Raw genomic sequence first — 20,306 nt, 5'->3', positions numbered from 1 at the left:
AGTCCATGTCTCGCTACAGCTTCATCAGATTTGAGTCGGTTAGAGCCAGAGTGTCAATTACTATGTCATGAAATCTTGTGCTCAGTTTCTCTGATAAGCAAATGGACACTTTCAAACCGACTATTTTAATTTCCTGATCTTCTAGCAGGCTCACTAGGAACTGTTGTTCAAATTATCTTGAACCCTAATTTTACTTGGACTATTTTTGGCTATTGTTATTGTAGACTACTTCAGATACTTTATTAACAGCCCTCACACATAATATATCCATATATCTCCTATTGTGTGCCTGGTCAGGTGTTATCCAAATGATATCTTTTAACTGACTACGTTTTGGACTTTTTATACTTGCATCATGGCTGCATTACTGTTTTATTACCACTACAGTCCAATTCCTACATGAGGAAACCCATGTTGCTTTACCAAGCTACCTAAGGTGAGTCTAGGATTCATTACTAAAACCTACTTAACTATTTAGGTCATAGTAGTGGAGCACTGCGAGAGCTCAGTCACAGTTCTCATCAAAACATCAAAGTCCATTAACTCAATATTCAGATTTCCTATAACAGAAAACTATGTTCTTGTAACTACATGCACCCGCCTCATATACACTAAGAGCGCTTTCCGTACGAGTATGCAAATAAAAAATGTCCTCGCTCTTTTCAAAACACAAATCTGTTTTTCATCTAAATATGTATGCATATTATGCACCTTCTTTAATGTGCATGAGCATCATGACTGACAAAGCATAGGTTTGCGTAGCCTCTATTAAAATAATCAACTCCTTGTTGTCCAGCAGTTGATCCTACACCTTGGCACTAAGTCAGATTATCTTATGATTCTGGAATAAGGCAACTGTATGTACCACTACAATAGACCTCATGTTGAATGAGAGCTTAAGAATAATGATGGAACTGCAGATTATTACTGTTTGAATATGTTATGTTTTAAAAACTGGTATAATTGTAGATGCTGTTCTTTGTGGAAATGCACAATGATATTAATTAGGGCTTAATGAAAAGAAAATGACTCACTTTTTGTGTGTTTCAAGCCATGCAGCACAGTCGGGTAAGAGGCAGGAATTCTCAGAAACCAGGAGATCCAGCAGACTTTCATGGTTTGCTTCGGCGTACAGTTTCAGCAAGGCCGTATCTACATCTTCCTTATAGCCATTAGCCACTTCCGTACTCCGGATCTCATTCAAGTAGCTCATTAGAAACCGTTTACACTTGGTAATCTTGTCCTGGTCCCCTTGAGTCAGCTGATTCAAGTCGGCGTACTCATGAAGCGGAGGGTGACAGCGAGCAAACGTTGAAGATGTGGGCAATAGGAAGGGGTATAGAGAGATCAGCTCACGGACATCGAGACGACTGCTTCTGCAATTACAGTGTCAAACTAAATGAAGTAAAAAAAAGAAAAAGTATACATAGGCACAAAAAAGCACTAATGACATACAACTGTTTCTATACTATGTTGCTATTTAAAATGGCAACAACTGATTCTCAAGGCTAGTTGTTGTAACAATATACTCTAGAATATATGTGAAATGTATACAAAATAGAAACAACGTTTTTTTCCAAGACTGAAAACAGCTTAAAACAGCTTATTACCTCAATAAATAGATAGTAAGAAGTGTACTAGTTAAATCTGTGTGTTTGCCATTTGATTCAACATGCTGATTGAATATTTGCAAGCAGGTCCTTTGCACTTAACATTTGCTGTGGTTGAACTATAAACATAACTCAATTCTAGTAATGGCATCTAGTGGATTTTAAGCCTGGAACATTAAAGCATATCAAAGGTTTAGAGCAAATGTAGACATTTTTGGTGTCAGGCCTGTCAGGCGTCAACAAGCCATTAGATTGAAAATGTAAAGCAATAGAAAAACAGTGAGCACATTCAAAACATAACAAATACAAGTTTTGGCATCATAATTTAACTTAGAAGACAAACCATACAAACAGTACAAAATAGCTTGGCGCAGGTTCCAAAGTTTTGAAATACCGAATGAAGTCCCAAACTGGATTATAAAGAACTCAGCGCAGAAACTATTATTGAATTACTGAGAAGAACTGCCACCTATGTTTTCCAAATACAAATAATCTTTTTGATTCAATAATGTATACAGTGTGAAAACTAAGCAATTATTAATGAGCTGTGCAAATATAACCTTGGGAAATCTGTGCTCAAAAGGCCAGTTGCTAAGAAGCCCTGCAAATGATAGCACAAGACTAAAAGGTGGAGTAAAAGTCAGACTGACGACATTAGCAGGAACTTGCGGAGCTTTGCACTGTCAGAGAAGTGTCTTATGATTTCCACTCATGCTAAGGGAAGGACTGAAAAATACATTTGGAAATAGCACCAGTGGATGTTAGTCTTACACCCAAAAATGGTTTCCCATTTACTTTTTCAATCTGGTTGCATTATTCAAGCTTGCCTTTAGGTTGTTTAATTTTGTAGGTAAACATGCTAAGCACTGCTTCAATTATTAAGGCAAGCAGTCAGATGCAACGGAAAGTCTATCATGTTTTTCCATGTACTGATATAGAGCCAGATGCTGGTGAGAAACCTTATATCTTATAAGGAAAGAAATTAATAATATTGAAATGAGTAATAAAGTTGGCCTTTAGAGAACCCTTTAATGTTCATCACTATTTGAATGGGTGGGGCCCTTACTTCTTGCAACACCCCAAATGCCTTTCTTACATGCTGTGCAAGATGCTTAAAATGAAATGCTAGAGGCCATCTAGCCTCTAGCATTTCACCGGGGAGACCATGGTGTTGGCCCACTCGAAGAGTGGTGCAGACTTGCGGATTTGGCCGGAGCCAGAGTCTGCTGGTGACCAAATCCGGTGCTACTGAGTCTGGTAGGGGAAGGCAGGGCAGGTCCTCTGGGTTCTTGGGGGCTGCTGGCTGCAGGACACACCGGGATTTCGCTGGAGAAGGTCGAGGTCGGGCCAGGCAGTAGGGCTGGGGCCAAGTGAGTTGGTGTCCTCCTCTTCTTCTGGATTTTTCTTGTCTGAGGAGGCAAGGTTCAGGGTTGCCCCTAAATACTAAATATAGGGGTGTTACAGGTTGGGACCAATGGGTCCCTTCCTTGGGGTAGGTACACCACCTATTATGCCACCCTCCAGTGGGAGGGGGCGTAAGCCTCACTCTGGTTGGCTGAGTCCCCCTATCTTCAAGATGGTGGGGACTGAGAGTTGTGCTTCACCTCGTTTCCCCACCTGAAGGGGGGGGGGGGTTGGCAAAGGCGGGCATACCTCTCCTCCTAACTTGGTTTTCCTGCCGATTCTCCCACCCAAAGTGGGGGTCAGAACCGGTGGGGACCAGTTGCTGGGAGTAGCAAATGGCTGGGGTAGCTCACAAAAGAGGCAGGCATTTGAAGCTTCCCCTTCGTGGACCCAGCCCATCCTGAGGGAGGGGGCTTGGCACCTCGCCCCAGGATGTGCTTGGTTTCAGGACCCAAAGAGTGGCAGACTTTCGACCCAGGGGGTCCCGAAACAGGTCTGGTGGTGGCAGCTGGCGAACAGCCACTCAGCCAGGACGGGGAGCATCTCCAAGATGCCTCTGAGTGCATTTTTCATTAAATCCCACACTGAATCATAAGGAGATGCAAGAAGCACAGATTTAAATAAAATCATTTAACAATGCAGATTTCTTGCCTATTGTCTGCAGGATGACGCAGAGTTGGAGTGGCACAGGTATTGTGTGGGTGAAGCAGTGTGTGCGCCGCCCAATATTCCACCTTCAGACTGTAGCATTATGGATCCCTGTTTGTATGTATGTACGTATGTGTTATTGATGTAGCACAAACCAAACCAAAAGGCAGCAGTGTGCAGTACGGAGTTAAAGTCACTTTCTGGGAGGAACCAGGCGGTCTGGTTTTTCTTGACGCTGTGATGTCCAGAGCAAATCTGTGTAACTTGGAAAAGGGTGAAAGGGTGAAAGTTCAGGTATAAGGATCACGCCATTGAGCTGGGTGTGGACTAGTTATTGCTTGTTGTTCTTGGCTAGAAGCTACAACTCAGTCTTGTTTTGGGGTTAGATTTAGGTTGGTGCAGTAGCCCAGGTCCGGGTTGAAATGAAAGCAGTGTCTGGAGCAGAGGAAACTTTCAAATAGAGTTAATTTATAGAGTGTCAACAGCATACTAGTAAAATCTGATGTTATCGGTGAGTAGAATCCCCAAAAAAAGTGGACTCTATTCATCTTCATTTTTCGAAGGAAAAGAAGAGTAACACTCAATCTAATGATTCTGCTGCATGTAATGACATCTTGTATGTCTTTCAAGTAGCAGAGGATATCTTATTTACTTCTGGTTCAACATCCAAAATAGAGTTATGGCCCCTATTGGACTCCGGCCTTTTTGGCCATCTTGTATTCGATTAAATCAGGTTTGTCACTAGATCCTCTTTCCCCAAACAAGTTTGGCCTCTTTGACCCAAAACATTTGCAGGTGGTGATGGACCTTCTTAAATACTCTCTGTTAGAGGGAAGGGTGCGCCAGATCTGGAAGCATGCTATGGGACTGCTACTTAAAAAAAAAAAAAAAACTTAGATGATGTCTAGATTAGGGGGAATTGGCCGCACTTATTTTAATTGATCTTAGCGCGCTCTTCATTGCTGTGTCCAACTCTATTTTAGCTGAAAGACTGAGAATGTTAGGCCTTGACAAAACAGCACTGAACAGGTTCACATCATTCCTTAAAGAGTGGATGTTTCAAATTTTCTCAGCCAATGAGAGCTCGCCGTCAAGGGCTCTCACTTCGGGTTACATCAGGGCTCTGTTTTAAGTCCTATGTCGTTTAACATCTACGTCTGCCCTATAGCTGATGTAGTAGAAAACCTGTGGCTTAACCTTATTTTCCTATAAGATGACGAAAAGGTTATCTTTTCTTTGCCATCTGCACAGAACTCTGGTTCCAGCACTCTCAACCAGGGCTTGAGCCGCATCTCCTTATGGATAAATAATAACCTGCTCAAGCACAACAGTGAAAAGAGGGAGGTCATGGTCCTGGGTAAGAATCTCTCTCTTTAAGATCCTCAGCATTGGCCAGCACCCTTAGGGGCATTACCCAATCTAGCATCCAAAGTCCAAATCTGAGATTGTTGCTGGATGATAATTGGTCTATGAAGCCTCGGGTGGCCAAGGTTACCTCCACCTCTTTTGCGGTGCTCAAGTGTTTGAGAAAGATTATCTGGATACTTCTCCTACCAGCTCAAAGGACTCCGATTCAAACCCTCATTCTATCTAGGCTAGGTTATGACAGTGTTTGACTTGGGTATTGACAAGGCTTCAATTTGACGATTACAGCTTGTCTAGAATTCAGCCACCAGACTTCTGTTTCGGCTGCCAAAATACGCCTCCGTTTCGCATCTTTGTAATGGGTTCCACTGGCTTACGATCACAAAGTGCATCTAATTCAAAGCATTGTGCTACATGCACAAAGACAAAGTTGGGTTGGTTCCACGATATATCCAGAAGCTGGTAGTGCCCTATCAGGACAACAAAAGTGGTCACAGTTGCCTTAATGCTGGCTTTAGCATGCAATGCAAGGGAAGTATTTGAATGTTTGGAACAGTGAAACGTGCAACAACAGTTTATTATAATGCTCACAATCAATTCAAATAACTATCTTAAATATAAGCATTCTCATTATGGTTCCTAACGTAGGATACATTACTGATGACAACAATGATGTGAGGGAACAGGTTCTGTTCAGGTAGAACCTCAAATCCATTTGAAAGCACACTGTGCAGCCATGAAAGATTTTAATTTTTGTATGAGCTAAACTGAGCTAAATCAGTCCATGCATTTAGGAAGCTAAACAGCGTCACATAACTTTCTTACATATATAGAATATTCAAAGAGCTTTTGGAACAAAGAAAATGTGAAAACTGGGTATCTCATACATGCAATGGCAGTTCATAGATTGCACTGGGAAAATTCAATCTTGAAATTGGATTTTTTTTATTCTGCTTTTGTAGGACCTTGATGACAGCAGCATCCCTTCCACTTAATGCACCCCTGGCACTGCCCCTACTACCCATGGGTCACTAAGATAGAGTCAGAAAAAGAAAGCAGATCGCTCTCATCCACATTTACTTTGTGGATTTTTCACTCCGTGAGATTAACTTTCCTTTTTCAGCAAAAAGTAGGCCTGTGGAGAGCTAAGAGTGTACTGAGGGGTCATTACTGTGATGTCTTCAGGTTTAAAGGATGTTAATGTCTCTTCGATACGCCTAGGCATTTTGAGGACTCACTGACCAGGACAGAAATTAGGGGCAGATGTTCAGAGCTGCTTTTTAAAGAAACTTACTTTATATTCTGCACTTAATATTCACAATAGAATATTTAGAAATCAGGAAGAACAAAATGCCAAATCACTTTAAAACTATTCCAAAGAGAAATGCCTCTGGTCTGCTCTTCGTATCAACATAGGACATTATATGCATTTTTATTCTTACTAGCTATTTATACCTAGAGTATTTAAATAGTGGCATTACCTTACTAATAAAATAACATCCTCATAGAGCAATTCAATTCCAGCAGACATAATTTGAATACAGTCTTCAAATTAAGACAAGCTATTACCTGAAAAGTTCTTTTGCTTCTGAAAACTGAAGCTGTGCAAATTGTATGAATCCTGCCTGTTGTAGGATCCGTCTGTACATAACCTAGAGGGTAAAAACAAATGTACAAATTAATATCCGCCAAATTAACTTAAATAGTAATAAACTGTGCAGGGTAAAAAATGTGTTCTATAAAAGATCATGAAAAGAGTTTTGGGAAAATTAGCACTTTAGGTCATGAAACTCCATTATATAACTGAATGTTGTACATTCTGGCCGAGTTAGCCGTAAATTGATTAAATTAGGGTCTGTATAAATAAAGTATTTTACAAATGGTGATGAAGTGCAAGAGAACATGGGATGTATGTCAGTACAACGCGATCAAAATGATCTCGGTACTTGACAACGCAGTTTTTACAACGCAAGTCGTTACAACGACTTGCGTTGGAGGGCGCGGATTAAGGATTATTATAATTTTCTATTCCAACTCCAGCACACGTAACAGCAGGGAAGGTGTTGGAATAGAAAATTACAATATTCCTTAACCAACAGCGCCATCCAGCGCAAGTCGTAGTAATGACTTGCGTTGTAATGGCAGCGTGGTAAAGGTCGTGCAGTGTAAACACCGCGTTGTAAACAACGTTTACGGAGAACATGTCCAGCAAAAGCGTGATCACCAACCTTTGCTAGCTTCAGAGAAGTAGGTAATCGTTTTTTCTATATTTTGCCATACTGCACTCTTGTAGGTTATTCCTCCAACATGGTGTGATGGAGTGACATTTACCTTTAATGGTGAGTCTGCAAACTGCTGTCTGCTTGCAAATAAAATGTTCAGGTAAAGGGGAGGGTAGTTAACTGGTGATGGTCTTGTACATTTGACTGTAAAATAACCGGGAAGTCATACAAATATTCAACAAGCTGTTGTACATGAAAGAAAATAGGGTGTCTGTGGGTTGTGCGTCTGTCTCCGACAGTCTGGTACCCTTATGCAGCCTGACAGCACCTGGGTGGATGCAAGGAAGACAAATAATCATACCCACTAGCAAAGCTCAGGTTAAAGGTTTCTTGGAAGCTAAATCTTAATACCTACACTTTTCCACTAAGTGTACATGAGGGGGGTGGATGACACAAATATCCTTAGATAATGTAGGATAGGGTAGTATTATTTAAGATATGCTAAACGCTTGTCTTGATAAAATGAAAAAGGCTTGAGGCAGACTTCAAACAGAAGAATTCTTCGGGAATGCTTGCAATCTCCTTTTTCAGTGTCAGTCCATTCAATTCATTCTTGATGTGAATGTATTTGAAAAGTCATTAGGAAATAAACCTTTACCTTATAATTACTACTGCAGATTACAACATTTTGTACATCAAGCGATTCTGTGTAGGGAGGTCCTGTTTTCTAGGCAAAAAGATGTTAAAAGGCTCCAGCTCATGGCCATGCCCCACAGGTTGTGAGGAAGTGTAATGAGTGCAAGGCCAGGCCATGTGCCCAACGTTGACTGGGTGTTGGTGTTGGCTGTGCTCAGCATGCGCTGGAGTAAATGGTGATGGGATCACAGCCTATTACAGAATAGGTTATGGGGACCCAGTTAGCAGTGTTACGTTATATCAGGATTAGAAAACTGAATTTTTTGATTTCCAAATAACTTGAGTCTTATTTGATGGATATGCATAAAATGTGGAAGGCAGGCCATGTGTGAAAGCTTACATTTTTCATTTCAGAATTCATGCATATGGTTCTATAAGGTAGGAAACAACGTTTTTTGAGATGATCTAAAGCAGAATTTCACTCGTTAAGCCCGACAGAAATTCTTGCTCTCACCTGCAGCACAAAGTAATGAACTATTACACCAATGTTGGCAAGAAGGTAGAACTTTACTCAGAATAGCCCTTTTTCGCATCTGCACACAGACAGCCTTAGTTGGCTGTTGCCAGAAGCTAATGAGTTGCATATAGTAAAGGACACCATATTGAGAAAAGATACTTGCCACTCACTTGCCATTATTTCGACAGTGAAAGGGCTCCATAAATGTCAAGTTCATAAACATCAAATGCATTAAATCCTGCTGCCACCATGGGTCCACTACATGCAAGCCTGACAGACCGGCACATATCACATGACCCACTTGACTCCACACAATAACACTTTCCTCCACAACACTCTACTCCAGTTTAAAACACTGTACAACTCTATGCCACTCCACGCCACTTTACAACACTCTACACCACTCCACTCCACAACAGGACCCTCTATGCCATGCCACTGTATGACACTCCATGACTCTAATCCACTCTACGACAATCCGCTCTATTACACTCTACATCACAACACAACAATGTACTCCAAGCCACTCTGCGCTATTCCATGCCACTCCACGTGACTATGCTATGTCACTCTACGACACTACACCACTCTACTCTCCTTTTAGCTGTACAGAATAGCCACAATAGTGTACAAAAAGGCTAAAACACATTGGTAAAGCTGAAACCTCTCGCATAGGAGAGTCCTCTTTGGCTTTGCCAATGCTTTTTATTTATCCAATCGAGTCCTGTGGTGTCAGTTGCACTCTGGATGATGGTGGGACCTACTACTCCTCAGGGTTACTATTATATAGGTTGTAGAGTGCTAATCGCCTTAAATCATTTTGTTTAGTTTCTTTTCTAATTGCGGGTTATTTGACCAAACACTTTAAGGCTATTTTACTTCATTAATCTCAAAACTGCCAAAATCTCATTGGCACACCATATTACCAAAGAGTATTCAGTGAAACTAAAGAGAAGTTTTTCCATCTGAAGGATTGTTTTGGTTTATTTTTATTTTCTTTGGTGCTTGTTTCTTTACAGAGCGAACAGCAAGACAGCCAACCCGTGTTTCACCCCAGTCTCGGAATGAAGGTCTGGAGCTTTTTTCGTGTCTCATTCACGATTACAGTATTTGGTGTATAGGAACACTGCTGCTTCATAGTTACGCCTCTGCCTGGATTAGGAAAGATGATAAAGCTTGACAATCAAAAATCCACTAATCTGTCGCTCTCGCGGAGGGTCTTTCTTCAAAAGGTAAAACATCGGGGTATTATCTGGATTATCTGCTGTCTGTAATCTCTCGAATCATCAGTCTCTTCTGTCTCAGTGAGCAGATACAATGGCATGTTTTGCTTGTTGTGGCTTGGTGTAAAGTGGACGGCAAAGGATTATTTTATGTATTTAACAATTGTTCAGTTCAACAACTTCAGTTCAAGAACAGATTTGAAATTAAAAAAACAAATCTGATTGTCCAAGACAGCAGTTTACCCTCTCAAGCTTGCTGCTGTAATCACAGACTGGATTCTTTGCTCCAATCTGCATTGCATGTTGTCAGTAATTAAAAATTAATGCTCAAGCCTGTGTTATGCAAGTAAAGAGCAGGAAGCTATGGGGGCAATAGAGTGGACACACCTCAAACCTCAGTGGGGATCACAGGCAATCCTGAAGGGTGGAAATACCACTAACCTAAATAAATATAAATTTTAATAACCACACTAACTTCAAGAACCAGAAAATGAGCTCAGGGGAAAAACACATTAAAAACAACTATCAAAAGAGGGTTCTGGGGTCCTGGTGACTTAGTGCAAGGTGTGTCTAGAGGCCCAGTAGGACATGATCAGAAGCCACACTATGTGCCCAGAAACACCTACATAAGGCAAACGTAATTTGTTGTACACTACAGTCACATACCTGAATTACAATTCAATTTAACTATTTGCCTATGAAGATAGAGCACACAAAAACAACACTGTAGATCGACATCAGAACTTTTTCAACGCAACACACTTAAGTAGGTTATTGAAGCACTGAAATGAGAGAATGGGCAGCAGGAAAACAAAAATGGCTCAGGCAGACCACTTAATGCTATGTAGACTTTTCTAGACTTGCTTGAGTACTCGTGGTCATTTTAAGAATCTCAAAGTCAATATTTGCTCCAAACTTAGTAATATTCTTACAAAACAAAATATTAGGTTTTTCCATTTGGCTTCGAGAATATGGCATTTAAAACTGGCAAGTTACAGCGGTGCTAGGAAAATCTATTTGAAAGAGGTGGATATAAGTCAGTCTAAGGGCTATAAAGAAGCAACGATGGACTTTTGTATATCAGTGCAGCTTAGGCATTCAGCACTGAATGAGCATAAGTTACAAGAAGTCTCTCCTTTGGAAGGGAGAATCCAATTGGGGAATGGGAGCGCAGTTTATTTTCAAATATTTGCAGTACAAGGAGAGCTCCATATCACTGCCAGTAGTCAATGGAAAAGTAGGAAGTGTAGGAAAACAGAAAACGGACACAAATACTTCCTCCAAAAGCTACCTACCACTTATCAATATTCAATACCATAACAAAGTTAATCATTGGGCCAAAAGGATGCTTCAGCTAAGAAGAGAACACGATAGGCAGGAGAGAGATTTGCAGTTACATTTAATGACATGATTACACCTATTACCTGCTCCATTTTTTTTAATAGACGTTGGCAGCACTTAAGGAATTACGAAGTCCACAATTATACTATATGCAGTCTTTGATATACTAGGGGAAGCCTACGAACGCAAAACTATTTATACTGAAAAACCTTCAATGTGCTGGTGCTGTAACAGCGAAAAGAGAACTTGCAGGTTTTGGGATAGCAACATTGCTCCCAAGAAAAAAGATAAAGAGTAAACATCCGCTCACATTCAAGCTTGTTTACAAAGTATAGACTGGTCAAAATAGTTTCAATACACCCACAAATACAGGAAACAGTACATATGCTTGCCCTTGGATCTGTACCCAGAGAAGGTAAACAGGACTGGAAAAAATATGAGATGAACTCGAAAGTGAAGAGCAGCAGTCCAATAAAAGTTGATTTCAATATGGATGTTGGTTTTGCTGTCTCACTAGATAAGACTATGAAGGAGAATTAACTGGTCCAAGTCTTAATGTATATAATATACTTAATATATTGCTGTATTCACAATGAAAATGTAATTCAAGATTAATGGTTTATAAAAAGAAAAAAAAATTGGATAGCACAGACCTGAAATTTTTCTTTTGGAATGTTCCTGCGTGCACCCTTAGCTAAAACCAGAGCTTCTTCCACCCGGCGGCCAGCAAGAAGGTCCTGAATCTGGTTTTCCAAAGGGATTGGTGTCAAAACATACACCCCATTGTTGGTGGTAGCTATCAACCTTCCTGCAGTCAGTGAGACAAAGGATCACATTTTACAAAACTGCCCCAAACTTTTACTATAACATGCATAAAATGGAGATACAGTTTTTAAAAGCTACTTTAAAGTAAACCTAGTTAATGTTTTTCAAATAACAGCCTTCAGTATTTACCATCGTATGGTCCCTGAATTTCACAAAACAATGTGTGCTCTGTGCTCCAGACCACAGATTCTATCAACCATCAGAACTGCTGCTGTGCATGACAGAACATCTCCACAAACTTTCGCAGCATAAGGTCTGACACGGCAATTCCTGAATAGTTTGGGAAGTTGCACCAGGACCACTGAAGGTACTGTTATGCCATACAAATGACTAACAATCACTAACAATTAACAAAAAACATGAACTGCACCGTCTCAAATGAGATCGGCACTGTGAAAAGCAGACTACACATCAGAGGCTACACCAATATCCTTAGCAAATGCATTTCAGTCCGTGAAAGAGAATGAAACATTATCCACATTGGAGACAAAATGTCTTGGTTGCAAAGATAATGCATTGCTAATGATTTAAGGAATAATCGTAATACCCTGATTACAAGTACGGCGGTCACAAGACTGGTGGTGGTCCGACCGGCACATCCTTTGGGGTCCAACCGCCCGATTACGAGCATTGCGGTGGAGAAAACGGTGAGCCATGGCACCGCCGTGCTGATTACTATCTGCCTTTCCGGCTACCTTTTCATGGCAGGGACCCCGCCATGTAAAGGGAGATTGAAAGGTAGAGAAGGGGTCCAAAAAGGGCCCCCAGGCGTTTTAGCCCATTGGGCATTGTGTCTGGGGGCACATGTTGTGTTCCCCTATGCCTGCACTGTCGTGCGCCCACTATGTGCCATGAAGATATGATGGATGGCAACAGTGTGTGCACAACAGTGCAGGCACTGCGGCGGCATTGACTTCAGTCTCTGTCTGTGAGCGAAAGCATGCCACTGCCCCAAGACTGCCACCAGCACACCGCAAGCTTGGTGGTAAACTCCAAATGCGGCAGTCAGTTTGCTGCTGCCGCCGCCTTGGCAGAGTTCTCCCAACTACCGATGCTGCAGCCTAGCGGTCCAACCGCTAAGGTCATAATCAGAGCCCAAGCCTCCGGTTCAGAGATATGGGGCAAAATATGACATTTTCATCACAGGGTAAATACCCCGAGAGATGACCACTAACTTAGTCATTGTTTCAAACAGTAAGCTTGTATGATGTAGCCCACAATTTATGCAGATGAGGAGGCTTTCTGAAGAAGGCTATAAAACAGTGGGCTAACAATTTGGCTAGTAAAACTTTACTTTCCACACCAGTATTTCACAGGTTTTTTTTAACATTTATTTTTTGTTTTCAGCAAATAAACAGCAGTCATTTACAATAATATGCTGGAGGGTGTGTACACCACATCGTCTGGTACCGGATAACTATCAGTTCATTTCAACAACTATTCCACTTACCAGTATTTCACAGTTACGTTTGGTGTTGTAATTCTTTACTTAGGAGGATGGTATCATTTGTTGAAAGCTGATTTTCTAGAAAACCTGGAAGGAATTCCCCACTTTTCAAAATGCATGGGTCCCTAAACTATATATCAAATATGATAATTGCTAAAACACAACTATTACCAATGGCTTCCTTAAATAAAAAAAAAACAGACGGGTGCAATTAGCCGGATTACCTCGATCTCCTGTTTCATCTCTACCCAATGCTTAAATCCCTTGCACAAATAAAGCTTTAGGAGCCATTCATTATGGTCGGAGAGTCTTTTTAGGAAATATTGTGTTGCCATAGTGTGAAATGCCGCTACTCAAATGTGATTTCCTTTCAACTGCATAGCAACAATTAAGAGACGAGTAGAACTCGTCCCTCATCAAATACCAGTATCACGCTCGTCAAGAACAAGTGTTTATCTACACCAAGATGACCTCCGTTCGTTACTAATTTGCAACAAGCACAACAAATCAACTCTGCCAGTATCACTCCATTTAAAGCGTGTTGAGCTTCTGGAGCCCCCTGCTGTCCTGCCCCCCGTGAGCTTTGTGACGGGTGGGAGGGGGGGATAAGTTACTTGTCTAGAGGTCTGTGATGGCTTCGAGCTATTACTATGTGTACCAATGTGAACTGATTAATTTGAACAGAGTGTTGGGATGAGAGGTTAGGGGAAGTTTCTTTTTTGCAAAATGGTATTCTGATGTAATATGCTTTTTATATTTTAAATGCTAATAAAATGTACACACAAAGAAATCTCCTCAGTATCACTCCACTTATTATTAATGGATATTTTAATCCCACACTAAAACAACGTAGATTTACTTACATGTGTCCCTGACCTTCAAACAGGCTTCTGAGGAAAACAAAAGAGGAAGCCATAAAAGATTAGATGCCACAATGAGAAGTAACTGCAGGGCTTTGGGGGGCCACGTTCTCAGAGAAAGCAACTTATACTGAAGAACTGTAGAGGGGGTTGGGAAAAGGAGTCTCATCTCATTCTGCTCACAAAGCAATGTTGCTGTTTAATAACTAAAAAAGTATTTATTTTTTATTTTTTTTCCATTTATTCATTGATGCGCACTGGCGCATTGTAGCCAATGTCACGAAAGACACCCATGTTCTAGCAGCTGGGGCTTTGTAGCCAACAGGACATTGTATTCTGAGGCGTAGGTTTCATTTTACCATTTACAAAATAGACTTAAAATTCTTCACAACTTGGCAATGAATTCTCCATCACCACACATCCTTAAATATCATGTTTCTGGTCATAAGAATTACTTCCACAATTCTTTCATTATGAATGCTTTGCAAATGGTTACTGTCTTGCTCCGAGGCATCGATTCTTTTGGACATGAATTACAACACTTTTCGTTCACCCTGGAACCTTTTTGCAATGAGCACAGGGCTCAGCCACCTGTGACTGCAGTAGTCTTTTCAACCACAATTACCAGAAATGTAGAAAATATAAGGTTGGTACCTTCAAATTCCTGTAGGATGCGGCCTTCTTTGAATGGGATGGTCTGTTTCTTCTGCTGGTCCAGCATACTATGCACAGTAATAAATTCTTCATCTAGCGCTACCACATATGGAAAGCAGACTGCAGCACCAATAACATTCTCTGACCAACGAACGGGAGCACGCTGGGAAATCCCTGCTACTGTTGCAAACATACCTGCAGAGAAGCAAAAAAAGATGAGAACTTTCAGATGGAAAACAAGTATTTATCTGTACCCTCTAGCCTTCAACACATCACTGCAATTAATATCATGTATTTAGGCTTTTGTAGTGGTCGTGGATCTCCAGATTTAGCCAGGGCCTGGAAAACAATGGTAGAATGTATGAAGAGTCCAGACCCCCCACTTACAGAAGCGTCGACACTCCCTATGGGCAGCTTGACCGGTTGAGGACTAGCTCCCCACATACGAGGGTCAATGAGGCAGACGGCGGATTGAGGCCCCACTGGCCCAGGAGGTTACATAGGCCTATCCACAAATGGAGCCTTTCACCAAACGCTTCTCTACAGCTAGAATGGCACAGGGGCACGAATAGTGTGGGGGGGGGGGAGCGGCACTACGGTGGGATTGCATAGCTTTTTTTTTTATCTTTCTTGCAACAGTTATGGGTAATGCATAACATATACAGACGGGATTAATGAATACATTAAGTCTGCTAGTTGTTTACTATTGATGAAACCTAATAAAACTTGGTTAATAAAAGTCTTTTATTTAGGCATCTGTTTGCTTACCAATAATAAAGTCTATAGGCAAGGATTCTCAGACATATTTTTAATATAATTAATTCACATCACATCACATATTTGCACCACACCAGCTCCGCTGTAACCAGGCGTCGTAGCACAACCGGGGGCCACTCAGCCACCCGGTTGGGACCCCAATGATGAAGCATGACAACAACTAGGTTGGTGTGTGAGGGGTCTTAAGTACACCTAATGGGTCCATGTACTTACCACACCTAGTAATTGTAATGCATATGCATAGTGGGTTCGTCCATATTGTTTAAGTCCAGCATTACATTAGGGATCAGGACATACCCCCTTTCCTTCCCTTGCTCTCTCCTTGTTTCTCCACAGGTTATAAAGGAGCTGTTCACTACACGCCATGCTGCCTCTATCGCTATTGTGCTATTTAACTCCTGGCAAAGGCAGTAACCTTACAGCACTATGAGGGTAGCACTTTAGGCGCGCCTCCTGGTCAAACAAGACTGCAATACATGAGACAGGCCTACAAAATTGCACATGCATGATCTGTGTTTGCCTATGACAACAAAAATCAAAATTAGGGATCCAGACATCAGTACAGTGAGCACTCAGGGCAGGGGTGCACGTTCATTACCATGAGTAGGACTTTTCCATCTCAACAGGGGAGCAAAGTATCACAACATGAGCGTATTATTCCAGACAAACACTTGGATGTGGATACACTTAGTGTACTGATTGCCTGTTATAAAATAAAACAGAGCCTGGAGTTAATTCTAGTGAAGGGAGTTAAAAAGAGCCAATCAAAAATATATCATACATGAAATAATGGTGACTTTTAGGGCATGATAACCCTGCCTATTTGTGGGATACTCAAGGTTCCCATCTATGTGCATAGAAAGTAATTTGTATATCTGTCCTGAGACAAATTGTATAACCGCTCCTACATGAAAACAAAACAAATATCAGATAATATATGCTTGCAATGGTGTGACCTAACCAACTAAGGTAAAATATTCTTCGCTTTTTTCAGCAGGAAAAAGTATAAGCCATAGGACATTCCTTGGATGCAACAGAAAAATAAATTGTGTTTTGGTCAGTCATAAATAATCCACCTTTGCATTCTTAAACTCTGTATATTTCTTCAAAGTGAGAAAACAGTGGGAACACATCCTAATGTTATTTATGGACAAGCGTAAATCATGACTAGTATCCTGTTTCTAACACAGGAAGTAAACCATGCAAAGGCCATGTTGATAATATTCAGTGGGTGGAAGAGGAAAAGCGAACAAAATAGGAAATGCCTTATCAAGTGATAACTGGTAAGGGGAATGGACTAAAAGAGCAGAAGTTAAGTTCTGGGCATTGGGAGCAAGAGGAATATTTTCACTGTCTGGGCTCCAGGAGTGCTCTCATTGTGCAAGAACCTCCACTGAAAAGGCAGGCTTCGTTTCAGTAAACAATGTCACAGGCGCATCGTCGTTCCCATCCGAATTCATTCACTGTCAGAGTTTCTACATACCCCTGATTTATTACTAAATAGAACTGAAGCTTTGGCGGTACAAACATTCCAATAAACACTGGGGCCAACGAGGAAGCGATAAGAAACAAGCTGTCCCAGGAGTGAAATTTGAGTAGTGCTTGGAAGAAGGAAGCCCAGTTCTATCGGTGGTGAGGTGCAGGACACTCTGCCAGGAAAGTTTGTTTTTATTTGGGTGGTGTGCATTTTTAAAACCTTTTTGCCCATCTTCACGAACTTGTAAGCTGCTTCAACCATGATTTCTTACTGTTTAAAAAAATGTTTTTACAGGTTTTAAACAGGTTAATTACATGTTGTGCATATTTCACACTTCGACAAAAAACAATCATATTGTTCAGTCTTATAGGTTGTCAACAGTTTCGCTTGCAGATATGCATTATTCAAGTAGCTCATCATTCTATGACATACTCACGTATACTGTTTACAGTGGAAATCGTTGTTCAAAAGGACAAATGCAATATGTCTCCCCCCTACTCTGCAAGGGCTCAATTTCAATTACTTTAACTGTAATAAGTGTAAATCTTAAGACTCTATTTTCACAATATAGCAACATACCCAGCATTAACAAGGACAAAACACTCATTGTAAAAAAATACGGATCTGCGCCTGTGCCATAGGCCTGAACGAGGACTACGAAAGAACGTGCTTAGAAGCTAGAACACTAGGGTCTGCCACCGTAAAGGTCCATCAAGCTTGTATATGGTTTTAACAGTTTTTTATTGGTTTTATCTTTCAATGAATTTTACAGCTAAATATATTTCAAGGCTTTGCAGAAATATAGAATATATATCTAAAATCGTTCCTCATCCTCCGAGAAAGCCGGGACACTTCACGCCACGGCGCACCTTCCGGTCAGAGGCAGCCCGGTTTACTATGCCAATCACCGTGCGAAAAATGCATGCGTGCACTCCTCTCTTGAAATAACACTGGACTCCAACGATTTGATCCAAAGAAGTTTATTTCAGTGCATCGAGCCAAACAAAGAGCACCCAACGTGTTCCGGCGAAGCCGCCTTGCTCACGGGAGCAAGGCGGCTTCGCCGAAACGCGTTGGGTGCTCTGTATTTGGCTCGATGCACTGAAATAAAGAGGAGTGCACGCATGCATTTTTCGCACGGTGAGTGGCATATATATATAACGAATATACAATAATATAAAAACTTCTCCCTCTTCTCCTTTAACAGCAATTTCCAACATACATGGATCAAAAAACTATAAATAGTAATTTGGAGCTCTGAGGCCATAACGTACCTACATTATAGAGCTACAAATGTGTCAAAATGTTAATTCAAAGCATATCTGTTCAGTGACTGGTTGTGGGCACTAACGGGGGGTGGGGTCATTCTTAGCTCTACTGGGGCATATCATTTTCACAGCCAAGTTAACGTTTGTAGATTTGTATAACGCAGCTTATCACCCGTGAGGTTATCCAGGAGCAGTCCATGGGCATGGGGAGACTACTTGATTTGGCCAGAATCACAGGATGTTGCGGTCGCGTAGACTCAAACACTGGTCCCCAGCTCCTGAGTTGGCAGTTCAGGCTACTGCACCACATAGCTAAGGCTACAAGGATCACAATTATCAACAATGCACTCTCACCTCCGCGTGTCAGCTGTTTGAAAGTATCCATATTCTCTGCTTCCACCAATTTCAGTGGCTCTCGCCTCCATAAGGAGAGAGGCGAGTACAAAATTTTTTTTAGCAATAATGTCAAATATAGTTACATTCGTATTTTCATTTTTTGGGTCCAGGTATGAGACTAAGCAAAGAAGTTTTGAGTTTGTAAATTGAGGGTCTGTCATTAAGTTATAGAACTAGTTTGTGACTGGTAGCCAGTACAATTTCCTGGAGAGAAATGTTCATAGTGTAGGATAAAAGTCTGTGTCAGTAGTACGGCATCTCTGGCAAGTGTCTGGAATCATTGGTAAATATGGGGTCTGCGTTGAGGTGTTGAAAAAGTTTGATACATCATACTGAATTGTATCAGTTTGAATCTTAGAATCCTAGAGAGTTTGGTGGGGGTGCCCAAGATGAACTATTTTTAGTCTGTCGGTTCCCTATTTAAGTCTACTGTGTGGTTTTAGTGCAGCTTTTTACATATGGTGGATACTACAAACGAGTTTAAGCTACTGACATTGCAAATAACAATGCCTTTTATTTTCTTTTTAAAAACCTATATAAAAGGCATTGTTATTTACAATGCCAATAACTTAAACTTGTGTAACTGCGAGACCTATTGCATTGCAAATGCTTGGTTTTTCCCTCTTCTGCGCGTCTCTGGGTGCACCCTGCGCTGTGCCCTGGGCAGCTGGAGTGTTGATTGGGCCTCACAATCGTTTAGGTAATAACCGGCTTGTAGTCCATGTGCACAGAGATAATTCTAGTTGCAGGGCATGCACGCACTCCCTCCCTCCCTCTTGAGCTGCCTGCCCTTGACCAGGCCTTCAGGGACCGAGCTGCCGTCGCAGCGTGTGGGGCTTGCGGTGACACCTGACCAGGTGAGGCGCTGAGACTGCAGGATACACTCGTGAGGCGCCGCTGTCTGGTGATAGTGGCGGCGCTGGGGCTCTCACCTTGTTGTCTTGATTACGGCCTCCGCCGCTCACGCTCGCCGCCAATGCGATGACGCTGGGTTTAGGCATTCACACCTCCGGTACTGGTTGTCCGACGGGGTGGCTGCCGCTGCGTGTGGGCGCTGATTGACCCCATGCTCGTTGCCAGTGTGCTAGGGTGATAAGGGAACACAGTATAGGCCAGGCAAGAAATGACAGGGAGGAGACACACTATTAGCTGGCATGGGCGGAAAAGCCTCGAGCGACTTCTGCCCCTTTATTTTATACTCTCTGGCCCGAGAAGTGATACATTGTGTAGTAACCCATCCGGGATAAAGGTCTGGGGTTCTGTCTTAGTGGCTACTCGACCGTTACACATTGCACTGTAACAACTTAGTACTCGTTGACCAACCTCTATATATGCCGAAGTCCTCAATAATTCCTAACGGATACTGTCCGGTAAATGGTATTAGCTTTGTTATGTTACAGTGACCACTTTTTTGACTTTGGAGAGTTGAAGCCTTTGGGTGAAGTTTACGACGTGTAGCATAACGTGTATTCGTGAAATGTTTTCCCCTTAGAGCATCCTGGGACTGAAGCAGATGTTTGTTTGCACAATATCCAAACTAATACTAATTTTATCGGCCTAGGGAAGATGAAAGGTTAAGTAGACCTACCAGGATGTGAAGTGTTGATCATGCGTGTAACATAGATCCTTTGTAGGA

General features: G+C 41.6%; 1 protein-coding gene across 1 annotated transcript in view; it reads right to left on the bottom strand.

The window, feature by feature from the left end:
* Window positions 1-20,306, bottom strand: part of TGFBRAP1 (transforming growth factor beta receptor associated protein 1) — a 200,145-nt gene that overhangs the window by 145,090 nt on the left and 34,749 nt on the right. The window contains exons 2-5 of the mRNA XM_078657996.1: window positions 14,753-14,947; window positions 11,620-11,774; window positions 6,597-6,679; window positions 1,035-1,376 (exon numbers count right to left, since the gene is read on the bottom strand). Of these exons, the coding sequence (XP_078514122.1) occupies window positions 1,035-1,376; window positions 6,597-6,679; window positions 11,620-11,774; window positions 14,753-14,947 (775 nt within the window). The remainder of the gene's footprint in view (window positions 1-1,034; window positions 1,377-6,596; window positions 6,680-11,619; window positions 11,775-14,752; window positions 14,948-20,306) is intronic.

Source organism: Lissotriton helveticus, chromosome 8 (genome assembly GCF_964261635.1).
Source record: "Lissotriton helveticus chromosome 8, aLisHel1.1, whole genome shotgun sequence".
Lineage (NCBI taxonomy): Eukaryota > Metazoa > Chordata > Amphibia > Caudata > Salamandridae > Lissotriton > Lissotriton helveticus.
Note: the sequence above shows the minus strand (reverse complement) of the source record. Positions and strands in the feature narration are given on the sequence as shown.